Source organism: Mobula hypostoma, chromosome 5 (genome assembly GCF_963921235.1).
Source record: "Mobula hypostoma chromosome 5, sMobHyp1.1, whole genome shotgun sequence".
Lineage (NCBI taxonomy): Eukaryota > Metazoa > Chordata > Chondrichthyes > Myliobatiformes > Myliobatidae > Mobula > Mobula hypostoma.
The window spans coordinates 136,909,705-136,935,437 of record NC_086101.1 but is presented as its reverse complement, the minus strand read 5'-3'; the positions used below and the strand labels follow the sequence as shown (position 1 = coordinate 136,935,437).

General features: G+C 42.4%; 1 protein-coding gene across 1 annotated transcript in view; it reads left to right on the top strand.

Annotated features, from left to right (window-relative positions):
• musk (muscle, skeletal, receptor tyrosine kinase) overlaps positions 1-25,733 on the top strand; it is a 208,747-nt gene that overhangs the window by 29,898 nt on the left and 153,116 nt on the right. Inside the window, exons 3-5 of the mRNA XM_063048989.1 lie at positions 6,901-7,027; positions 18,622-18,773; positions 23,238-23,365. Of these exons, the coding sequence (XP_062905059.1) occupies positions 6,901-7,027; positions 18,622-18,773; positions 23,238-23,365 (407 nt within the window). The remainder of the gene's footprint in view (positions 1-6,900; positions 7,028-18,621; positions 18,774-23,237; positions 23,366-25,733) is intronic.

Below are 25,733 nucleotides of genomic sequence, written 5' to 3'. Positions count from 1 at the left end.
CTTTCAGGAGGGTGAACCCTCACATGGCAGCAGGCTCCAATGGAGTCCCTGGTAAGGCTCTGAAAACTTGTGGCAACCAACTGGCGGGAGTATTCAAGGACATTTTCAACTTCTCACTGCTTTGGTCGGAAGCTCCCACCTGCTTCAAAAAGGCAACAATTATATCATTGCCTAAGAAGGCAATTGTACCAGTGTGAGCTGCCTTAATGACTGTCGTCCAGTAGCACTCCCATCTACGGTGATGAAATGCTTTGAGAGGTTGGTCATAGCTAGAATGAACTCCTGTCTCAACAAGGACCTGGATCCATTGCAATATGCTTTTTGCCACAATAGTCTACAGCAGATGCAATCTCAATAGCTCTTCACACGGCCTTGGATCACTTGGATGATACAAACACTATGTCAGGATGCTGTTCCTTGACTATAGCTCGGCGTTTAAGACCATCATTCCCACAGTCCTCATTGTAAGCTACAGAACCTGGGCCTCTATACCTTCCTCTGCATTTGGATCCTTGACTTCCTAACTGGAAGATCACAATCTGTGCGGCTTGGTAATAATATCTTCTCTTCGCTGTGATCAAGACTAACACAGCTCAGGGGTGTGTGCTTAGCCCACTGCTCTACTCCTTCTATACTCATGACTGTGTGGCTAGGTATAGATCAAATTCCATCCATAAATTTGCTGATAATACAATCATTGCTGATAGAATCTCAGATGGAGATGAAAGGAGCGAGATATACCAGCTAGTTGAGTGGTGTCACAGCAACAACCTTGTACTCAATGCCAGTAAGACAAAAGAGCTGAATGTGGACTTCAGGAAAGCTAAGACAAGGGAACATGAACTAATCGTCATAGAGGGATCAGAAGTAGACGGGTGATTCCTGGGCTGGATATAGTGCTCACTTAAGCTGAAGTGTTTTCCATAGCCTCTCCTTTTCTAATGTAGAGATCACTGCAGGACCACTGTTTGGCTCGCCATGCCAGAGGTTACTCACATATGGCCTCTCCTACACCACTGTGTCCATAGCAACGCCTTCTCAAGGTGGCCTTGTTCTTGCTGAGTTTGCTATGTCATGGCATGCCTGAGTGTCCAGAGGTATAACTGGGTGGGCAGGCTGGGCTCGTCAGCCTTGACCGGCAGCCAGCCGAGAAGAAGGACAACTCCAGTTCCAAACCTGAGCAGATGAGACTTGTTAGCCTTGCCAGGCAGTCTGCCTAGGGAACAGAAATCTCCACTACTCAACCTACAGCCGTGCGGTGGCTGCAGTCATCGCAGCTCACTGCGCCATTGTGGAACAGCTCGTGGCCTAGAGTGTGGAATCAGCCTGAGTACATCCATCCTCACCATAAACCTATGCAACGCAGGTGGGAAGAGAAAAGTCCTACAGCGATGGAGAAGGGGTACCTCTACAGTCACCAACGATCGTGCCATCGCTCCTGAGGACTCTCTTCCGTCCTGATCTTCGCAAACGAAGAGCCAGCCATCATATACTTACTGATTCAGTTATTTTTTTCTTTCCATATTATCATGTATTGCATTGTACTGGTGCTGCTAAGTTAACAAATTTCACGACACATGCCAGTGATAATAAACCCGGTTCTGCTTCTGTTTCTGAGAAAATATTACTTAGCTGGTGCTGCAATTTGCTGTTCTGAGGCATTAATTGCCAAAATGTACATAAATTACAATCTCAGAATTAACACAGAAAGCACATCTGGTGAGACACTTTAGTATTAACCTTGGTAGAGGATCTGTTGGCGGGCACCTCATCTACATGGGAGCATTGGGCACTTGGACCCAATGGGTATATCTCAGGTGCCTACTTGCCCAAAGACTAGGAGCTCCAAATTCTATCCCTTTGTCCAATTATTCTTTGCCCTTTGTAATGCCCTCCTACGTGCACCACTAGTGAGCTGACATCTAAAGGCAGATATGCCACTTCTCAACCTATAGCAACATGATCCTGGGTAGGACTGAAGCTGGGAAATCTCAGCACAGGAACATCCAGCCACACAAATTCTCTACCCACTAACCGAGACGGATGGTCTTTGACAAAGCCCAAGGGTCTCTTTCTGTGCTTGGTGATTCTCACAGGCTTGGTGTCAACTGAGAATGGCAGAGCTAAAATATTTTCTTAACCAGCAGGGATATAGAAATATGACATCAAGGTGAGTAGATGGGGTTGGGGTGTTGTCTATCTGAATGGCAAAGTAGGCTCATGAGTGTGTAGGGTCTAATCTCATTGTCATGATCCAGGAGATGCCAATGGGTACAGGCCGTATTAATTGTGATGTCACTCAGTGTTAGCTGTTGCCACAGAAATATTAGGTTTATGGTCTAACTAATGATGTAAATATCCATTCTCTGCTCCCTACAAAGATGCAGGATACAGCATTCCTGAAGTTCTTAGCAATTCCCTCAATCTGAGGGATGAGTGGAAGAGGAAGACAAATTGGATCTGCATGAACAAAAAGGGACATGAGAAATATGGCAGGGGCTTAAGATATGACTTGAAGCAGTTCAGGAAATCCCAGAAGCTGAAAATATAACTCTTTGTATCAATTATGCCAGCAAATAGTGTGAATTCATTGCAGTCCACTCAAATGACCTCAACAACATGTACAAAAATCATTACTAATATAATGCAGGTGCACTGAGATTAATGAGAGAGAGGGGGGAAGAGAGAGAAAGACAGGGCTAGAGAGAGAGAGGTAAGAGAACTCTGCAAAGGATTACCATCAGAATAGGCTGATTGAGCTGAATAGCCTGATTCTCTGCAGTATATTGCATGCAATTCTGTAAAAATAAAGAATTAATTACTGTATAAATACTTGATGCACATTCTGGAACTTTCCAAGTGCGGAAGAAAATGCATTTGGGAGTTATGTTAGGTGTTAGAGGAAAGGGAACATTATCCAGATATTTAAGAGCAAAAGTGAGAAATGTAGTGGAAACTGTGTAGATGCAAACAGGAAGTTTCAAAGGGAGATAGACAGATGAAGTCACCACACAAAACTCTGGGCAGATGGAGCTCAAATGGAGAAATGTGAGGTCATTCACTTTGCATCCAAGATAAATATACTGGAATATTTTCTTAATGGTGAGAGTTAAGGAGCTGTGGAAGAGCAACAGACTTTAAACATCCAGGTGTTATTTCATTCATTCAACGGATAAAAGCATTGTTGGCAAGGCCACATTATTGTCCATCTCTAATTGTCCAGAGACTTGGAGGCTTATTGGGCTATTTCAGAGGGCATTTAAGAGTCAAACACAGAGCTGTGGGTCTGGAGTCTTTACAGCCCAAGTGGACGGCAGATTTTTTCCCCCAAAGGACACAATGAACCAGATGTGTTTTAACAACAATCTGTCGTTTCAAGGTCTCCATTACAGATAATAGCTTTCTAATTCCCAAATTTTTTCAATTATCTGAATTCACATTCCTAGTTGTCATGGTGGAATTGGCACTCCTATTCTCAAACTGTTAGCTCAAGCCTCTGCAGAACATCAAATCACAAATGCTAGCATAAAACTGATCAAGCCTGGGACACTAATGACTAAAGTATAAAGCACAAGCAAAAAAAAAATTGAAGGTTGTTTTAATTTGAAGATTTTTACATGTTAAATAGTCTAGGACACAGAACAGGCCCTTCAGCCTACAATGTTTTGCCGAACCAATTAATTAGTAATCAAATGGCTAACTAAACTCATTTCTTCTGTCTACACAATGCCCATATTCTTCCATTTTCATCACATTCATTTGCCTATCTAAACAACTCTTAAAAAATCTCTAATGCTTTTTGCCTCTACCCCCACCCCAGGCACCACATTCCAAGTGCCCACCATCCTCTGTGTAAAATACTTGCCCTCACATCTCCTTTGAAATTACCCCCCCTCACCTTAACTTAGACATTTCAACACTTGGAAAAAGATGCTCCCTGCCCACTCTATCTATGCCTCTCATAATCTAGAAACCTCTATCAGATCTCTCCTCAGGCTCTACCTCTCCAGAGAAAACAACCCAAGTTTGTCCGACCTCTCGTTATAGCACATGCCCCCTAATCCAGGCAACATCTTAGTAAACCCCTTCTGCACCTTCTCCAAAGCCTCGACATCCTTCCTATAATGGGGTGACCAAAGCTGTGCTGCAACATTAATGTAGATTGTTACTGGTTCTGTGGCCTCTTCACTGTATTTTCAGAGGATAAGTTGAAAGATTTTGACAGTGATTCCTCACAGAGTTCAATAGCAGGTCCATGAAACCAGGGGAAACTGGAACCAGGCAGAAATGCAATCTATGTTAGAGAATTCCAGGGCCTTGGTTTGGTGGTTGCAATGACAGGTTAAACAGCTGGTGATCCCTGCCGTTACACTGCAAATATGCAGCAACTTCCACACTAAACGTTTTAGCTTCTTCCTCTTTGCCATCAGATTTCTGAACAGTTCATGAACTCATGAACACTACTTCGCTATTCCTCTTTTGCACTATTTACTTATTGTAACTTCTTGTTAATTTTATCTTTCTGGTGCCATCAAACAACAAACGTCACGACCTATGTCAGTGATCATGAGCATGATTCGAAAAACAGAGTCGAAAGCCCAAGATCATAAAGTTACTCATTGATTTGGTCATGGCTGCCTTCACTAGCAAGATGAATTGACAAAACTTTCCCAGTAATGAATGGGCAGTCCTTTATCCCAAAATGGTATCCTCTCCAGTGAGAAGAGACAGTCTCTCAGCATTTTTCTGACTGTGCCTCCTAAATAAGTGGTCTCAACAACTACCCAGGAAGGACAAGTGCAGATGCACATGGATCACCTCTCGGTTTTCTTGCAAGTTATGAGGCTTCTTGACTTGGAAGTACTGGGCTCTCATTCTTCATCATTGGACTTAAATTCTGGAATTCCGTACACAACCGTGCTGGAAAGATATCCACTGGAGGACTGCAACACTTCCAGAAGAAGTTCATCATCACCTTCTCAACTGAGAATGGGAAATAATTGTTGGTATTGACCCTGAAGCCTTCATTTAAAAAATAAATCATTTGGGGGAATTGGGTGCTATTGACAAAGTCAGCATGCACAATCAGACTGCTGGAGGAACTTAGCTGGGAGGAAAGGAGTCGTCGACATTTCTAGTCAAAACCCTGCAGCCTGGTTTTGATCCAGAACATCGACAAGTCCTTTCCTCTCGCAGATGCTGCTTGACTTGCTGAGTTCCCTGTGCAGACTGTTTGCAGCTCCAGATTGCAACATCTGCATTCCTTTGTGTCTAGTATGTACCGTCTATCTTTAATTTCCCTTAGTGAGTGCCTTCTTGAAGCACTGTAGTCCTTTTTGTGAAGATACTCCCACAGGGTATACAAGAGACTTTCAGGAGTAAGACCCCACCACTCTCCCTTATTTATTGTAATGAGATACCTTCTCATTATTCTAAACTGCAGTAAAAGGCCAGTCTTACTCAGTTTCTTTGCATTGATGAACCCCTCCACCCTCTCGTCCCAGGAATCAATCTGATAAACGTAAGCAATGTTGTGTCCATGTGAGGGGATGTGGAGCCAGTTTAGTGTGTACTCTATGCCATTGATCCCTGGGTGCTTATTGGTACTTTGCACAAGTACTCCAGAACAAGTGCTCCAGAAACGTGTGGGTCCATTAGTGAAGTGCTAATCTTTCCACTCCTAGCCAAACCATAAAGTTCAAGTATTTCCCTTAAAAAAATTCCTCCATTTGGAAAAGGAACTAACAAAAATAAATTTTGGATCAATTAAAGGTCCATGAATATTATCATTAAAAATCTGAATTTTTGCTCATTTGGGAAGAATTTTATAAAGTATTAAGTTTAACCTCATGGGATTTTGCCCTGTTTATACACATGAAAACCATATGCAATATAAAGGATTTCTTTCTTTCCGTTGTGACTGCTAAAAAAAAAAATCACTGAACTCCTCAGCTGTTAAAATAGTCTGCTCTTGGATTGGAGGCTAAAGTTTACAGACCCAGGAACAGACTGAAACTGGGTCTAATGTTTTCATATACAGGTGTTTCTATAGCCTGCGGCATTAGTGAGGTAGAGTTCAATAGGGTTGCCTTTTAAGTAGTTTGAAGCACATGGTTTACTCTCAGTAACCTGGTACCTACAATGTTCTGGGTGATACCTACTTAAGGCATGAATACAATAAATGAGAGACTAAATACAGTATAATCTAGCCTTTATCACATATTTCCATTAGATCATGTGTTACATGAAATATATATCTATAGTTGCCTCCACCCTTACAAATTTTTCCATTTTAACTGCTTTGCCAATTCTGGCCTGTTCCTCATCTCTAATTTTAATCGCTTTACCAATAACAGCCCCCTAATACCAGGGCCCTAACTTCTGGAATTCCCTCCCTTTGCTTCTCCCTGTCTTTAAGAATCTCCTTCAAATTTACCTCTTTGACCCAGCTTTTAACCTGTCCTCTCTTTTTATGGCCCATTATTCTCTCTCTGTCACAGTAGCGCCATAAGGCACCTAGAATACTTCATTAAAGGCATATGAAATATATGAAAGTTGTTATTCATAACATTTAAAGCTGTGGTTTGATGGTTTTTAATTTGGACCATGAATTTCAGTCTTCCAGCTCACCGTAGGAACTTTTTAAGGAGACCAAATTACTTTGTGGATTCTCCAAGATCTATGTTAGAGAAGGAACTGTATGAAAGTTTCGAACAACAGCAATTATCTTGTGCCATCTTTGCTGTAAAATGGCTGGCTTTAATTTCATCTCATTTTAACCTGACGATTTCTTGGACGTGAAAGGAAAAGGGAAAAGAAGAAAGGCATAGTGATAAAAATTTCAGATTTGCTGTCAGATGAGTTGAACTGTAACTGCTGAAAATGTTTCTGATCTCCCAGCTCCACAGATCAGCAGCCCTTTGGAGACAGTGGATGCATTGGTTGAGGAAGAAGCCTCTTTCCTGTGTGCGGTGGATTCATATCCAGCAGCCGAGATAACTTGGACCCGTAATAATATTCCCATAAGGTGAGATCACTCTTATGACTGAAAGGAGTAGGATTTGGCTTAACTCACAGGATAACGGTAGAACAAAGTTGCATGAGAGTCAGACTCTGGCCTATGCAATTCTTGTTTTCCTTGAGATTGGGTTGCAGCCCAGGGGTATCCTGAAAATGCTACCATTGAGAAATAGGAGCTGGAATAAGCCTCACAGTTTCTTGGCCTGCTCTGCTATTCAAAAAGATCAAGTGATCTTTGACCTTCTTCCCACATACCTCCTCCCTATCCCCGTGTTAGTTAGCTTCTTTTATGCTCAGAATTCCAAAATGTGGATATACTTAACACATGAGCATCAGCACACCCTGGAATTCCAGGGATTTATAAACATTCTGCTTATCTTAGTCTTCAATAACCAACACAGATATCATGTCTCTAGCTCTACACACTACAGCCAAGAACTGGTCATTTGGCACATGCAGTTCTAAAAATCTTATTTTTTTTTTAAAGGAACTTACCTGTCATTCTTCTAGATTGCCAAGAATAGGAGTTTTTCCAACTCAAATCTCCTCAAAGTATAAATTTTGGGTAGCAAAAAAGAAGGATATGATAATATTTTAAGGTTACAGGAGCTCTTTTACTGACAATTTCTATTCTTTCTCCGGTATTCAACATGAAAAGGGAAAATTGCAGGGTTGCAATTATAGTCTTAGAACAGTATAGCATGGGTGCAGGCCTTTTGGCCCAACGAACCTATGCTGACTACAGTGTCCAGTGTAACCTATGAGGCAAGAAGTAGAGAAGCAAAGTGAAACGTAAGCAAATAATTAATATGCAGAACAGTGTTGGGAATTTCTTGGAAATGTCCCTCCTGTCCTAAAGGGCACTCGTGTGCTGGAGCTTTTCTTCTGCAGCTCACTGAATGGATGCTGGCAGACCTTTCACCACAGTTAAGAATATCAAGATGCATAGTAGCATTCCTGTAAGGTGAGAACGCACAAGATATTAGGCCCTTGGATGACAGTCAAGAGTCAGAACTTGTGTCAAATTTCCCTTTCTAAATCCAGAGGGAAGGAAATGATCCAACGCACCAGAGAATGCATTTTTATTGTGATCTTTGCATTTGTCCATCATTCTTCCATGAAGGAATCATTCATTTTTGCCAATTCTTTCTGTTCTCATTTTTTATATTTAACTTCATCTTCAAGTGCCTTCTCTTTCCCCGCTTTTTAATGCAGAATCATTTAGATGTTGCCAGCTTTCATCCCCTGTGTGCCCTGAGCAGTCCTAGATTCTGCGATTTTTCCACAGCTGCTCTGGCATGTGCTCAGAATAAACCAGTCCCGTCAGTCACTGTGCAGGCAGACGCAGGAAGGTGAGAGTTACTGTAAGGGTGAAAAGAGGACTGGGGGTGGGGGGGGGTTAGCTTTAATGAAGTTGTCAGTTCATAAACCCTTCCTACCTTGGAGGTCAAGGTCAACAGATCCACAAGGTCAACAAATGCCAAGACCAGCAGTCTCCAAATTTCCCTACTTCTTCACAGGTATTTGTGAGCGCGTTTGGTCTTGTTCAGCTTACTAAACAATTCCCTTCGCCTACTGAATTTCCCTTTAGCTTATTGGCCCTCTACACACTGGGTCCTGTTCCCACACACTATTCTGACTCACTAGGGTCCCGGTTCCTGTATTCCCCTCCATAGTTCATGCACTTCCTTCCAACTCACCGTGAACCTTACCGAGTTCACAGGAATATTTATTATTTTACTGTGCACAGTAAAAGTCCAACGATCCACATTCCAATTGCCTGCACTCCTGATGCTTCAGCCTGTGACTTAGCCTTTATAAGAGCCGAGGGTCCTGAGTCCAGTGTCGGCTGGGAACAAGACTGTGGGCCGTGCCTGCAGATGATCCTGGGATTGGGCTCCGGAACACTGGAGGTCAGGATTTGGGTAGTTTGTGGCCAGAATGGCCTGTAGGTCACTAGCTAGAAGGACAAGGCCAGCAGAAGCATAGAAATGCCGTCACAGAAGTTCTCTCCTAAGCCACTTACCATCTTGGCTTGAAAATGTATTGCCATTCTTTCACGATTGCTTGGTTACAATCCCTGAATTCTCTCCCTATCAGCATTACGGGTATTATGGATATACCCTTAAACAGAATTATAGCTATACCCTTAAACGGAATTATGGGTATACCCACACCTCAAGGGCTGCAGAGGCTCAAAAAAGCAGCTCACCAAAACCCCTTCAAGAGTAACTAAGGCTGGACAATTAAATACCAATTCAGTCTGCAAACCCTACCTCCCTTGAATGAATGAAAAACATTTGCTTCCCTCAGAGTTATTAGATTCACTGGAAAATGTATTATGGTACTGAGATGTTGCAAAAAAAGAGTAAAATAAAAATCAAACACCTTGAATTGTATTACTGACTGACATTAGAGGCAATATGCAGTGACCAATCAACTAACTGACACACCACCATCTGAGATACTGGAAGAAACCAGAACACTCAGGAGATGCCTATTTGGTCACAGGGAGAATGTACAAACTTCACTTAGACAGCACCACAGTCAGGATTGAACCAGACTTGCTGGAGCTGTAAGGCAGTGGCTCAACTAGCCGCATTAATGCATCACCCTCTTATCACAGAAACATAGAAGAGTACAGCACAGGAACATGCCCTTCTGCCCACTATGTTTGCACTGACAATAATGCCCCTTTAAACTAATCCTATTGCCTGTACTTGATCTGTACCCTTCTGTCCCTTACCTGTTCATGTAGCTGCCTAAAGACGCTTGAAGATTTTACCCTGTCTCTGGCGGTGTCCTCCATGCGCCAATAACTCTGTGTAAAAAAACTTACCTCCCAAATCTCTTTTAAAGTTTCCCCCTCTTACCTCGAACCTGTGTTCTCTAATGTTCAACATTTCCACCCTGGGAGACTCTCTACCCTATTTCTGCCCCTTATATTTGGCCTATCTGTGTGTGGGTCACTGTGGCAGCTGGGCAGGCCTGTCTGTCTCATGTGGTGTCCCTCTCAATCGACGAATGTCGGTGATATGGTAGGATGGTATCGCGGTCTGCGTTTATGGATTGCACTATTGTGTTTATTGTCTGTGGACTTTTTCAGGCTTATGGTTTTTACTTTCTGTGCTTTAGATTGCCCATTCTTTTTCCATTTTGTTGAGTGAGGGGACGGTGCTTGGGGAGGGGTTGATGTTCTGTTCTGTTCTGTTTGTTTTTTTGTGCGAGGGAGGGTTTTTTTTTGGGGGGGGTCGATGTTCCTGTTCCATCTTGTGCAGGGAGAGAGGGGTTTAGGGGCTGATGAATCGGGTTGCCGTTCTTTTATTGTGCAGAGGCAGGGGGTGGGTTTGATGTTTCTCTCTGAATGACTTTCATCTTCTTTCTTTGTTTCGTGGCTATCTGGAGAAGACAAATTTCAGAGTGACATGCTTTGATAATAAATAAACCTTTGAACCTTTAAACCTTTTCTTAATTTACAAAGTTCTATCAGGTTGCCCTCACCCTCGATAGTCCAGAAAAAAAAGCAAGTTTAACCTTCTTTAATGATTAATATACTCTTGTCCAGGCAACACCTTGCGGAACCTCTTCTGCACCCTCTCCAAGGCAACCACATCCTTCCTTCCCATTGTGTACAATCAGCACTGCACAGTATACTTCAAGATTTTATGCATTGCAATATGTCATCCAAGCTTTTATGCTCAGTGCCCCAACCAATATAGGAAAGCATACTGTGCCTCTTCTTTACCATGTTATCCACTTGTGGCCATTTTCAAGGAACTATGCGCTTGCATCCAACATATCTCTCTAGATCAATTGTTCCGTGGCTCCTGCCGTTTACTGCATACATAGTTTAGCTTTTGACTTCCCGAAGTACAACATCTCACATTTTATGGATTAAAATCCATCTGAAATATCTCTGCCCAAATTTCCAGTTGATTTACATCCTGCTGCGTCCTTTGATAATCTTTCTCACCATCCACAACTCCATGTTGTTCTTGTCGTCTGCAAATGTACTAACTACACCAACTACATTTTCCCCAACATATGCTGTAAACAATGGAAGTCCCAGCACTGATCATTGTTGAACCATTAGTCACAGACATCCTGTCATGACAACACCCTTCTCTGTCTTCTATGATAAAAGCAATTTTAGATCTAGTTTATACTATTCACTATGAATTCCATGAACCTTAATTCCCTGGATTAGTTTACCAAGATGGTCCTTGTCAAATATTTTGCTAATATCCATGTAGATAACATTCACTATCCTACCCTCATTAATCATTTTCATCACTTCCTCAAAAATTCAGTCAAATTTGTGAGATAGGACTTGACGGTACAAAGCCATGCTGAACATCCCTAATATGTCCATGTCTTTTCAAATTCAAGTAAAACATATACCTAAGATTATTCTCCAATTACTTCCCATCAGTAGCTTATAGTATCCTGGTTTGTCCATGTTGCCCTTCTTAACCAAAGAAAAATATCTTGTATTCTCCAGTCTCTCTGGCACTTTGCCCGTATGTAAGGAGGATACATTAATATCTGTCAAGGCCTCAGCAGACTCTTTCCTTATTTCTCTCAATAATCTGGGAGAAATCTCTTCAGGCCCTTTCAACTTATCACCTTAATGTCTTTCAAGACAGCCAATACTCCCTCCTTCTGAATACCAGCATGCCCTAGAATATCAAAATACTCCTCTCTAATCTCACAATTATCCACTTCCTTCTCCTTCGTAAATACCAGTGCAAAGTGTTCATTAAGAATCTCACCCACTTCCTCTGTAAAAATATAAATGTATATATAACATACATAAAATACCTTGAGAGTCAGATTAATCCTACTTGACAAGGAAATTTCATGACACCTTTAAGCCCTCCTAAATTTTTGCTTGATTTCTTTGTAAGTCTCACACACCTTCCAAAGTTGCCAAGGAGATGGTCATATCTACTGGGTCCAAATCATGCAAGGAAGGATTACAGAAGGAAAGCAATGGATCAACAATGTGTTTCTCAAGAACAGTTACATGGGTGCCCAATAATTCCTGACCTAGTCACAGATACCCACATGCCATGAAAGAATAAATGTCACTAAGCAAGCAGAGAGCTACTGGAAGAAGCTACTGTCTCCATGAATCACTTCGTGGTATATGCTCAGAGAAGGTTGTGCAATAATGGACTTTTATTCCACAATTTTTTTTGTTTTTTTTTCTTTTGATGTGCCTTATTGCTTAATATTACTTGCAATTGGCAACAAAAAAAAACAAGAAAATAACACATAGTGCTTTATGTGGAAATAACGGCACTTATTACGTCATAAGCTAAATAAAACCATCTGTCGCACAGGTTGCACAGTAACTCCAAGTCTGATTTGGTGTAAAACAGATTGACAAGAATAACAGATCAAGAACTTGGGTGTTATAGAGTCATAGAATAACATAGCATAGAAACAGGCCATTCAGTCCAACTCATCCACGCCAACCATGGTGCTTTTCAAGCTAATCTCATTTATCTGCATTTGGCTCTTATTTCCCTGAGTACCTCCTATCCACCTATTATCCAGATGTGTTTTGAACGTTATTATTTATGTCTTTCAACTTCTAGCATCATTAAAGAATCAACATCATGAAATTGCTATTCTAGAACAGGGAAGGGTGAACACAGTTCATTTGAGGTCTGCAAAATTCAAATAGATTTGGCAGAATGGAAGTAAGTTCTACTTGTCAGATTACCTAAAACAAAAAGGGACAAGCGCTCACACATCCCAAAGGGAAACTAAGAGGAAGCCTTTTGCTCAAATGGCTACGGGAATTGGAACTTGCTCCCACAGAGAGTGGCTGGGGCAAACAACATTGATGCGTAAGGGAGGAAAGAATGGAAGGAGATGCCAAGAGGAAGAGATGACACAAATTGGAATTAAATGAGATTACAGATTAGAAATAGGCCGTATAGTCCAAATGGTTTGTGCTGATGTTTATAATCCACATGAGCCTCTCCCACCTCGATTCATCTCTGCTCATCACCATCTTCCTTTTTCCCTCATGTGCATATCAATCTTCCACAGAAATCCATTTCTGCCATTTGCATTCACAGTGCTGTTTGGTAGGGAGTTTTGGAAGCTAGAATCAGCGATGCACAAGGGCTGGTATTATATTTCCCAGGTCAGGCTGGTGCATGACTCGGATGAAAACTTGCTGCTGGTGATTTATGCCCCTACTGCCTTTGCTCTTCTTGGCAATAGATAGTGATAGTTTGGGAGGTGTTGCCAGTCACATCATAGTGCGTAACTGCATTCTGTAGATGGTATACACTGTAGCCACTGTGCACAGGTAATAGAGGCGATGCCAGTCAGGCAACACACATAAAAGTTGCTGGTGAACACAGCAGGCCAGGCAGCATCTCTAGGAAGAGGTACAGTCTACGTTTCGGGCCGAGACCCTTCATCAGGACTAACTGAAGGAAGAGTCAGTAAGAGATTTGAAAGTGGGAGGGAGAGGGGGAGGGGGAGATCCGAAATGATAGGAGAAGACAGGAGGGGGAGGGATGGAGCCAAGAGCTGGAAAGTTGATTGGCAAAAGGGATATGAGAGGATCATGGGACAGGAGGCCCGGGGAGAAAGAAAAGGGGGAGGGGGGGAAAAACCAGAGGATGGGCAAGGGGTATAGTGAGGGGGACAGAGGGAGAAAAAGGAGAGAGAGAGAAAGAATGTGTGTATAAAAATAAATAACGGATGGGTTACGAGGGGGAGGTGGGGCATTAGCGGAAGTTAGAGAAGTCAATGTTCATGCCATCAGGTTGGAGGCTACCCAGACTGAATATAAGGTGTTGTTCCTCCAACCTGAGTGTGGCTTCATCTTTACAGTAGAGGAGGCCATGGATAGACATATCAGAATGAGAATGGGACGTGGAATTAAAATGTGTGGCAACTGGGAGATCCTGCTTTCTCTGGCGGACAGAGCGTAGGTGTTCAGCAAAACGATCTCCTAGTCTGCGTCGGGTCTCATCAATATCCTGGCACTTATCCTTGTAAGTGGAACAAGTGCTACACATGCCCTTACACTTCCTCCCTCACCACCATTCAGGGCCCCAGACAGTCCTTCCAGGTGAGGCGACACTTCACCTGTGAGTCGGCTGGGATGATATACTGCGTCCGGTGCTCCTGATGTGGCCTCCTATATATTGGTGAGACCCGACATAGACTGGGAGATCGTTTTGCTGAACATCTACGCTCTGTCCGCCAGAGAAAGCAGGATCTCCCAGTGGCCACACATTTTAATTCCATGTCCCATTCTCATTCTGATATGTCTGTCCACGGCCTCCTCTACTGTAATGATGAAGCCACACTCAGGTTGGAGGAACAACACCTTATATTCTGTTTGGGTAGCCTCCAACCTGATGGCATGAACATTGACTTCTCTAACTTCCGCTAATGCCCATCTCCCCCTCGTAACCCATCCGTTATTTATTTATATACACACATTCTTTTTCTCTCTCTCCTTTTTCTCCCTCTGTCCCCCTCACTATACCCCTTGCCCATCCTCTGGTTTCCCCCTCTCGCCCTTTTCTTTCTCCCTGGGCCTCCTGTCCCATGATCCTCTCATATCCCTTTTGCCAATCAACTGTCCAGCTCTTGGCTCCATCCCTCCCCCTCCTGTCTTCTCCTATCATTTTGGATCTCCCCCTCCCCCCTCCCATTTTCAAATCTCTTACTAGCTCTTCTTTCACTTAGTCCTGACGAAGGGTCTCGGCCCGAAACGTAGACTGTACCTCTTCCTAGAGATGCTGCCTGGCCTGCTGCGTTCACCAGAAACTTTTATGTGTGTGGAATTCCAGCATCTGCAGATTTCCTCGTGTTTGCCAGTCAGGAAGGTTGCTTTCTCCTGCTAGACGTTGAGCTTCTGTGATTTGCGGAAAGATTTTGAAGGAAGCAAGTTGCTACTCACAGGACCTGCAGCCTATCCGGTCAATGCACACAGTATAGGTATGTGGCTGTTTCAGCTGAACTCAGGTTAATAAGGTCCCAGCATAGAACCTTATCTTGAGGGAGCAAGGTAAGATCTGCAGCAATCTCAAGCAGAAAACCCAAACTGGATATTGTTGAGCAGATTGTTGGAAAGGAACTGCCACTTGTCAAGCACTGTCGGGAATGACTACTACCACTTTGCTGATGATTAACAGGAGACCAATTGGACAGTAAAGACTGGACTAGATTTGTCCCAGTTTTGGTAATTGGTATTTGTTTATTATTGTCCTATATAGTGTTGGCACGTGGCCAAGTGGTTAAGGCGTTCATCTGGTGATTTGAAGGTCGCTAGTTCGAGCCTTGGCTGAGGCAGCGTGTGTGTCCTTGAGCAAGGCACTTAACCACACATTGCCCTGCGACGACACCGGTGTCAAGCTGTATGGGTCCTAATGCCCTTCCCTTGGACAACATCGGTGGCATGGAGAGGGGAGACTTGCAGCATGGGCAACTGCCCGTCTTCCATTCAACCTTGCCCAGAAACTTTCCAAGGCACAAATCCATGGTCTCATGAGACTAATGGATGCCTATTAAGATATAGTGTGGTACAGGGAAGAGCCCTGCTTTGCATATCCTGCTTAACAAGATAAAATCCTATGGCATTACAGGAAAGATACTGGTGTAGATAGAGGAATAGCTGACAGGCAGCGAGTGGGAATAAAGGGGCCTTTTCTGGTTGGCTGCCAGTGGCAAGTGGAGTCCCACAGATGTCAGTATTGGGACCACTACTTTTCACATTGTTTGTTAATGATTCAGATAATGGAATTGACGGCTTTGTGGCAAAGATTGTGGGTGATACAAAGATAGGTGGAGGGGTAGGTAGTGTTGAGGAAGCAATGCAATTGTGGCAAGAATTAGACAAATTGAAAGGATGAGCAAAAAAAGTGGCAGATAGAATACAGTTTTGGGAAATGTACAATAATGCATGTTGGTAACAGGAACAATAGTGCAGACCATTATCTAAATGGGGAGAAGGTTCAAACATCAGAGGTGCAGAGGGACTTGGTGGTCCTTGTGCAAGACTCCCAGGAGGTTAATTTACAGGTTGAGTCTGTGGTAAAGAAATCAAATGCAATTTTGGCATTTATTTCAAGGGGAATAGAGTATGAAAGCAAGGAGAAATGTTGAGCCTTTATAAGACACTAGTCAGGCCGCGCTTGAAATATTGAAAACAGTTTTGGGCCTCATGTCTCAGAAAGGATGTGTTGTCATTGGAAAGAGTCCAGAGGAGGCTCACAAAATTGATTCCAGGAATGAGGGGGTTAACATATGAGGAGTGTTTGGCAGCTTTGGGCCTGTACTCACTGCAATCTTGAAAAATGCAGGGGGGGGGGTATCTCATTGAAACCTATCGAATGTTGAAAGGACTAGATAAGATGGATGTGGAGAGGTTGTTTCCTGTGGTGGGGGTATCCAGAACCAGAGGGCACAACCTCAAAATTGAGGGGCGGCCCTTTAGAACAGAGGTAAGGAAGAATACTTTTAACCAGGGAGTAGAGAATCTGTGGAATGTTCTGCAGTGGAGGCCAAGTCCGTGAGTATATTGAAGGCAGAAGTTGACAGTTTCCTGATCAGCCGGGGCATCAAAGGATATGGTGAGGAGGCAGATGTATGGGGTTGAGAGGGATCTGGGATCAGCCTTGATGGAATGGTGGCGCTGACTTGTTGGGCTGAATGGCCTAGTTCTGCTCCTATGTCTTATGATCTTATGGTCTTATGGTCATCTAAACAGGTCATTTCACAACATCAGTATCAGAATGCAGAATAATGTGTTGCAGTTACAGACAAAGTGCAGTGTAGGTAGATATTAAGGTGTATGGCCATGATGAGATGATGAGATAGATTGGATGGTTAATTCGTATAAGAGGTTGAGTCAATAGGCTTACAACAACAGGATAGGTGGAAAGAAGTACCCGATCAATTTCCCAATACCAAGGTAATTGCTGATGTTATAACTAAGCAGGATCAATGAAACTATGAATGTTCCGGATCATAGGTCCTTAGCACCACAGTAGGTTGTCTGGTCCCATTAACTTTGATGTATCCAGTACACTCGGTCACTCTGGTTATCACATGGAGTGACTGAAATGATGGGAGCCTAACTTCTCAGAAGGAAGTACAGGTGGACCATCCACACAGCAATGTAGGTGGAACCTAGATGGAAATAGTTAGGCCTTGCTGTTGATGCTCATATGCTAGAATCAAATGTTGAGGAAAAAACATTAGTTGGAAGATCAAAGCAAGTAAAGCCAATTTCTTCAAGCTTAATATCAGGGGTGAATTTATAATTCTAATTTAAGACAAGGTTTGATTTAATTGTAGGACCGCAGAAGGTATTGTGGAGCTAACTCTATCTATTATACCTCCATGGACTCTCTAATAGAATTGTAGCTTCTCCTTGTGCTTTCTTTGCTCGCTTCAAGTTTATATCAAGTTCCTTTTTCAGAAACCCTTACCATCTGACTTGGAAATGTTGAGTTCTAGGTCACAATTTGATGCCTTTAATAACAATTCCCTTTACTTTGTCTTTGCCAATGACATCTAGTCACCTCAGTCTACCAATCGAAAACGTTTCTCTCATCTTACACTTCAGTGGGATTGATTAGCTCAAAAAAGTTACATTTAATCTTTGCTGCTCTGATGTGAACTGTTGAACATAAAACTAAAGCAAAATGAGTCTTACCCTGGTGAAACATCATATTGTAGTTATAGAATCGTAGAGAAAAATGATATGGAACAAGCCCTTTAGCCCTCTGAATCTGCACCAACCATCAGCCACTTGGTTAGTCATCCTACATTAATCCCATCTTTTATCCTGCCATTTTTCCATAAATTTTCCCAAGATTCTACTATTCCCTTGTGACGATCTGGAGGAGAATCACAAGAATGATTTGAGGAATAGAAGACTTAACATATGAGAAGTCTTCAATGTCTCAGAGTTCATAAGGATGGGGGAGTGGTGGTGAGGCAAATCTCATTGAAACCTACTGAATACTGAAAGGCCTGGGTAGAGAGGATATTTCCATTAGTAGAAGATTCTAGCATCTGAGGGCAGAGCCTTAGAATAAAGGGACATATCTTTACAAATGAGGAATTTCTTCAGCCAGATGGTAGTAATTTTGTGGAATTTTATTGCCACGAAGGGCTGTGAAGGGCAAGTCATTAGGAATATTTAAGACAGAGATTGATCGGTTCTTGATTAGTGTGGGGGTTAGATGGAGAAGATGGAAGACTAGGTTTTAAAAATAAAGCTATGATTGAATGGTGGAGCAGATTCGATGGGTTGAATTACCTCATTCTGCTCCTGTGTCTTCTGGACTTCTGGACATTCACCTATCCACCATGAGAAATTAACAGTGGCCATTTAACTGATCAACATGCCCTCTTTGGGATGTGGGAGGAGACCCATGCAGTATGAATGCTACTCTAGATCAATATGTATGAATGGAGTAACTTTCTCTTGTCTATTTTATGTTATTTGTAGGCTTCTCTAAATAATCAGCTTCAAGCTGGAGACGTTTTTGTTCACGGCAACGATTTTGGGAATTAACCCTCCTTGACTATGCTTGTCACAATTCACAGACCCTTTGACATTCGCTACAGTACAAAAGAAAATGGCCAGATACTAACCATCCACAGTGTTGAAGATACAGATAATGGAGTGTACTGCTGCACTGCTAACAACGGCGTAGGGAGTTCTGCTCAAAGCTGTGGTGCCCTCCAGGTGAAAATGAGTGAGTCTCATACTTTTTCATCTAAACAGAGACATGTGAAATAGAAACAAAAACAAAGATGCCGGCAGAACTCAGCAGATCAGAAAGCATTTGTGGAGAGAAAACAGGGTCTGGGTCAATGAACTCCCCTTCAGAAATGGAAAAGTGAGAGAGGAAGAGGGCACCAAAATGCTTATGTCAGGTGCAGAACAAAATTCTGAAGATAACAACCATTTTAAAAACCATTAGTTCAAATAAAGTGACACAGAAAATAGAAACTGAGGGTACCTGTGAAAAATTGACGTGTTTATTTGAAATGGTTAGATTTAATGTTAATCCTGCCTGTACCCACTGAGTTAACACTGGGATCACTATGGTAACCCTGGCTTGTTCTCTCCACCCTTCTCCTAATCTCTGTGAAAACTTAAGCTAAGATGATTCTTCACTTTTTCTGACTACGGCCACCATATCCACAGATGCCACCTGACCTGCTGATTATTTGCAGACACCAGATGCTCAGGAACTCAGCAAGCCAGGCAGCATCAATGGAAAAGAGTAAACAGTCAACATTTCGGGCCAAGACCCTTCTTCAGGACTGGAAAGTAAAGGTAGAAGTCAGCGTAGAAGGTGGAGGGGAAGAGAGGACTGGTTTCACCTATCACCTGCAAACTTATACTTCTTCCTAATGAAGGATCTTGGCCTGGAAACCTCGACTGTTTACACTTTTCCATCGCATTTGGAAAGATCAATTGATGTTTTTCCTCCGGCATTTTGTGTGTTACTTTGGATTTCTAGCATCTGCAGATTTTCACATATTTGTTATTATTTCCAATATTTTTCTGTTTTTACTAATTCCAAAGGGCAATATCTGGTACCATTTCTTAAACTTACATTGGGGATTCCTGGAAACTATAGCAGGTCAAAGACAGAGAGGTCACAGAGTGAGTGGGACAGAGGATTAAAGTGATAGGAAACAGGACTTCCAGCATCTGTGGGATTCCTTAAACCAACTGCTTAAAATCCAACTCACCTCTCACAAAAAGGCTTACGTGTACTTTCATAATGTTCCATCCATTATCAGATATGCTTTAATACCAAGAAAGTGTACTCATTGTTGCAATGTAGGAGACAATGTGCTCACTACAAGCTCTACAAATGAGATTATAACCAGAACTTTGTTTAATCTGTTCGCTTGAGGAACAGGTATTGGCCAGTGATACCAAGGAGAAAACTACTGTTTTTCTTTGAAGTAATGCCATGGGATCTTTGTGGTTTTCCCAAGAGTCACAGCCAATCTTTAGTTTAGCATTTCACCTGAAACATGACAGGTCCAACAGTTCCACATCACTTCAGATGTCCCTTGTGTTGGGCTAGCGTTGTGTACTCAAGGCAATGGCACTTGATCTGAGAGATGAGAAACAGACAAGATGCTGGAGGAATTGAGTGTATCAGGTAGCATCTATGGAAGGAAATGATTAATCAATATTTTGGGTTAAGATCCTTCATGTGGACTGAAAGGTAAATGGGAGAGAGCCAGTATAAAAAAGTGGAGGGAAGGAGAGGAGCAAGTGATAGGTGGATCGAGAGCAGGGGATGATAGGCAATGGAGGAGATAAAGAATGGAAGTGGTGACAGAAACAGAGAGGTGACAGGTGGAAGAGGCCAAGGGGTGAAGATAAAGGAATCTGAGGAGGGGAAGGTGGAGCACGGAATCAAATGAGGGAGATTGGGAAGGCAAATTGGAACAGAGGGGAACAAACGGGAGGAGTGTATGGGTGTTGGACAGCTGGAGAGTGTGAAGAAGGGGAAAGAACCAGGTCATGGAGGCTGAGGTGAGTGTAGGAAGTACTGGGTAGATCAGGAGGGGAGAGAAATGGGACAGAGGAGAAGAAGTTCACTGGAAGGTGGAAATTTCAATGTTCATGGGGTCAGGGTGTAGACTACTCTGGTGAGATGGGTAAGTTATTTGCTGAGATAGTATCACAATATTGAGCACAGTATCACTTCACTTTAGTAAAGTGAGATCTTCAGTGAGTTGTTTTTTTCCTTTGTCTGGGACATTTTTTCTTATAATTTTTTTTTGGTTCTTTCTAACTTTATCATGCCTCACAGTGCCTCCCTATGAATATTCAATGAGCAAACCTCAACTGCTAATAAGATTCCCCAGGGCAGCGCCAGATCTGCTCCTTCCCAGCTTTTCCTGTCACCTGTATTTTTTGGGGTGGTTAAATTTGAGAATTCAGAACATAGGGAATCAGGGGCATATGAAGCTTTGCTGAAATGTAGTTAAATGTGAGAAAAGAAACACCTTGGTCTTAGAATTCCTGATGTGTTGCTCATTATTTTGTGATAACCCTTTGCAATCTTGGTAAACAAGTTAATGCTTCAGCTGTAAGAGCACAACGTTGTCAAGTGGACAAGATAACCATTAGTGGAATAGTTTGGCAAAGAGTCACCTGTGCACCTTGTTAAGTATCATTAAATATAATCAAACAATCACCGTTGGCTGAGTCTTCTGTCACTGAGGTCCTAATCTCTGGAGTCTCTGCCCAACACCTCTCTACCTTTAAGAATCAACTAAAAACATAGCCTCAGCCTGCTTTTTTTAAGAAATAGAAGTAGGCATAGGCTATTTGCTCCCTTGAGCCATAAATAACTTTTTGCCACTTACTCTCTTTTCTACATTAAGCCCCAAATCTCAAGAGGTTCTCTGTTAAACCTAGTGAGAAGCTATTTTTGTCAGGTGCCTTGAGGTTTTTTTTGGCTCTTTTATGGTGCTACATATAAGGTTATTTCTCAGTAATGGGGTCCATTCACTGAGCTGTGGGATGCCAGTTGATCTCAGTCAATGAAAATGGTTGAATTGGCAATGCACCTTCTTCAGCACTTCAGAAAGTGGGAGTAGAGAAATAGAGATTGGGAATTTCACTCCCGATTCATAAGCTTTGACCCCAAAGTCAGGCAGGCCTGCTCTTAGTTATTGATATTACTCCCAGAATTTACTGGCAAAAACATGAAGCAAGATGTCAAAAGCTGTTTGATATAAATGGTGACAAAAGAGACAGCTAAATCTGGAATTTGGACCACAAAAAAAAACTGCTGAAGCAACCTAGCATGTCAGGCAGCATTTAAATTTCTTGCGTCTCCATTTACATTAAGCGGCTTTTGACATCTTACCCACTGGCTACATTTCATGTGTAGACTAATGAATATGTAGACTACTGATCTGTCCAGATGAAGGGTCTCAATATAAATTGTTGATTACCCATTTCCCTCCACAGATACTACCTGACCTGTTAAGTTCCTCAGAAGTCTGATCTTTGATGTACATGGCATCAGTCACCTGAAAGGCTCAATACCTTTCTTCTCATTTCTCCTTTTCTTCATTCTGAACCTTTTTCAATTATTTGTCTCCTTTGATGAGCAACGTTCTGGCAGTCGAAATAGCTTCGTCCTATTTACGATCACCAGCTTGTATTATTTCGACGCCTTTAGTAAATCTCCCCTTTACCTTCCCTGTTTTAAAACGATCAATCTTAGTTGTCCACAAAAACTTTCCCTTCCACTCCCCCCAACCCACTTCCCTCCCAAATCCCGTGTTTCACTGTGGTAAATCACTATTCAAAAGCCTTGAACTTCGTAGAACAGTTTTATAATTTCCTGAGGATAACCTAATGAGATTTTAAAATATAAAGAAATGTACAGAAGCTAAAGATCTGAAATAAATACTGAAAATGCTGAGTCTTTTCTGATAGTTTCAATGAGACAAAAGTCTCAATAGACTATTAAAAATAATAAGGAATTGCATTTCTATAGCACCTTTCACAACTTCCAAGATCTCACAAAGTTTTCACACCTGTGAGGTAATATGGGAAGAATTGCAACCAATTAGCTTGCCACAAACTTACAAACAGCAACGTGATAATAACCAGATCATCTGGTTTACTGGCATTGATTAAGTCAAGTTTATTGTCATAAGTGCAAGTACATGTGTGCACAGGTGTAACGAAAAGCTTACTTGAACAGCATGACTGGCACATAGCGATAGACACACAACATTCATTAGGAAAACATAAATTAAGCATAAATTATACATAATTTTTAAAAGAATGAATACAACTAGAACAAAAAAAAGCCTTCTGTAGTGCAAAGCGATCAATTACTGAGGTAATGATTAGGACTGTGCAGGTTAGTTCAAAATCTGAATAGTTGAAAGGAAGTAGCTGTTCTTGAACCTGAAATAATTCTATGGGATTTTTTATGTGCACCTGGGCTTAATGTCACAACCAAAAAGCAGTGCTGTACTGAGATTGACACTGGCCTGGAAATTCTGTGCTCAGATCCCTGGAGTGGAATCTAAGCCTGAAAATTCTAACTTAGTGACTATGAAGTGTCTTCAGAAAGAGCATCATAGGTACAGAATCTGTACAGTGAGGTTTGAATTCTACATTTAAGTGACTCTATGCTTACACAATGTCTCCTCAGAGCCAAAAATTATTAGGCCACCCACTGATGTCAGAGCTTTGCTGGGATCGAAGGTCGTGTTACCTTGCAGTACCATGGGGAATCCAAAACCAACCATTTCATGGATCAAAGATGAAAATGCGCTGAAGGTAAGCTCAAAAGCCTCTTCTGGACTGTTCAGATACTCAGATCATTCACAACCATCTCTGGTCTAAACACAAAAAGCTGGAGGAACTCAGTGGGCCAGGCTGGATTTATGGCATGAAATAGACCAGCGGTCCCCAGCCACCGGGCAGTGGACCGGTACTGGGCCGCAAAGCATGCGCTACTGAGCCGCGAGGAAACGATATGATTTGGCGATATGAGTCAGCTGCACCTTTCCTCATTCCCTGTCACGCCCACTGTTGAGCTTGAACGCACGCGAGGTCATTACCCGCGCTTCATCCATGTCAGCGTGGGAAGGAGATCAACTCCTCCAGCTTGCAAATGACGACGGGCTGAAAAGTATGTTTGACATAACATCTATACAGGCATTCTGGATCAAAGTCAAGGCTAAGTATCCTGAGATAGCCACGAAAGCACTGAAAACGTTACTTCCATTTCCAACATTTTTCTGCTTAGTGAAGTTTTCTGCAATGAATGCAACGAAAACTAAATTGTGGAATAGACTGGACATAAGGAACCCCCTTCGAGTATCACTGTCTCCCATCACCCCTCGATGGGACCGTCTTGTTGCAGGGAAACAAGCCCAGGGCTCCCACTAATTCAGCGATATTGGTGTGTTGCAATGATTTTATATGTTCATACGGGAAAAATATGTGCTGTGTGTTTAATATCCAAATGTTACTTAAAATGTTATGATGCTATTAACTTACTTATATAACCATATAACAATTACAGCACAAAAACAGGCCATCTCTGCCCTTCTAGTCCATGCCGAACGCTACTCTCACCTAGTCCCACTGACCTGCAATCAACCCATAACCCTCCATTCCTTTCCTGTCCATATACCTATCCAATTTTTCTTTAAATGATAATATCAAACCTGCCTCTACTACTTCTACTGGAAGTTCGTTCAACACTTATTTCAAGCTCCCCGTTCTCCCCTGATAATTGGCTTATCGCTATATTCATGCGAGGAAAATATGCGCTGTGTGTTTAATATTAAATTCGTTAGATAAACCCTTTTAGAAACGAAATTGAGTGTATTAGCCACTTATCACCTATATTCCAGACGTGATTAACCCCTCCCCAAACAGAATCGCCAAAAACAATTTGCAGAAAAAAAAATCGGCAGGTACACGCACGCACACTGGTGCCCACGCAAGGCTTCATGGTCATTGTAGTCTTTCTTGGGTAAACACAACGTATTTGACTGCTACTCTTATCCATTGGCAACCCTACCCGCGCCCCCCGCCCCCCCGGCTCGGCTAGTCCGCAAGTATAAAGTCAATATTAAACCAGTCTGCAGTGCAAAAAAGGTTGGGGACCCCTGAAATAGACAGTTAATCTTTTGGGTCAATGGAGACCCTAAACCTGAAACATCGATTGCCAGTTTCTCTGCATAGATACTCCCTGATCTGCTGAGTTTCTCCATATTTTTGTGTGTTGCTTCGTATTCCAGCATCTGCATCTTCTTTTGGTTTCCATTTTGATCTTCACATCGTTTGTAATGGATTTGATCTTGAACGGATTTCAAAAGAGTTCAGAGATTCCAAAATTTAGAACCTCAGGGAAACTTTTGAATGGTGTCATATCAGGTTGTTCTATATAATGTTATTTCTCACTGGTTAAAAGAAAGTATGAAAGATATACATTTTATAAGTTTAAATGATTTCAAATTTCCCTCGAAGCTTTGTACATTAATGTGTTCTAATGCAGGATTCTTTGCAGCCAAATTTTGCACAGAAGGTTTCCACAAACACTTGTTAGGTAAATGACCAGTTGATGTTGATTTGAGGGAGAAATATCAGCCCAGGATATTAGGGTGAACTCTCAGCACAGAAATTCTTCCAGGCTGGTCCAGTTGCACTAACTTGACTCTTGGGAAGAAGGGTGGGAGGGGCAGAAATTGTGGTGGGCAGCGGATGGAATTAAACCAGATGTGACCTTCACTCTGGGTTGCAGGGGATCCTATATACATGGCATGCAATGCTTTGTGCATCCAGGCATTGTGGTCTGGATCACCTGAACATCTGCATGAGAAGCACAGCCTTTCGGATTCAGTCCCTTGGGGAAGTTGCAGCAATGGAGACCTATTTGGATGCAAGGCTTTCCCAAAAGAGGCAGGTGCATGATGGGAGTGGCCATCACGATTCTCTAATGGACAATCGGACAAGCTTTTATTCGATCTGGACAGCAACAGAAGTAGTAAAGTACATTTCAAGATGGAGGGTCTCGGCCCGAAACATTGACTCTCCATTTGTTCCAGTGGTGCACTCCACGAAAGAGCACAGGTCAGAAGGAGTGGTGAAGGCCCTGGTCCTGAACTCAAGACCTTTCTCACTGGAGTTACAA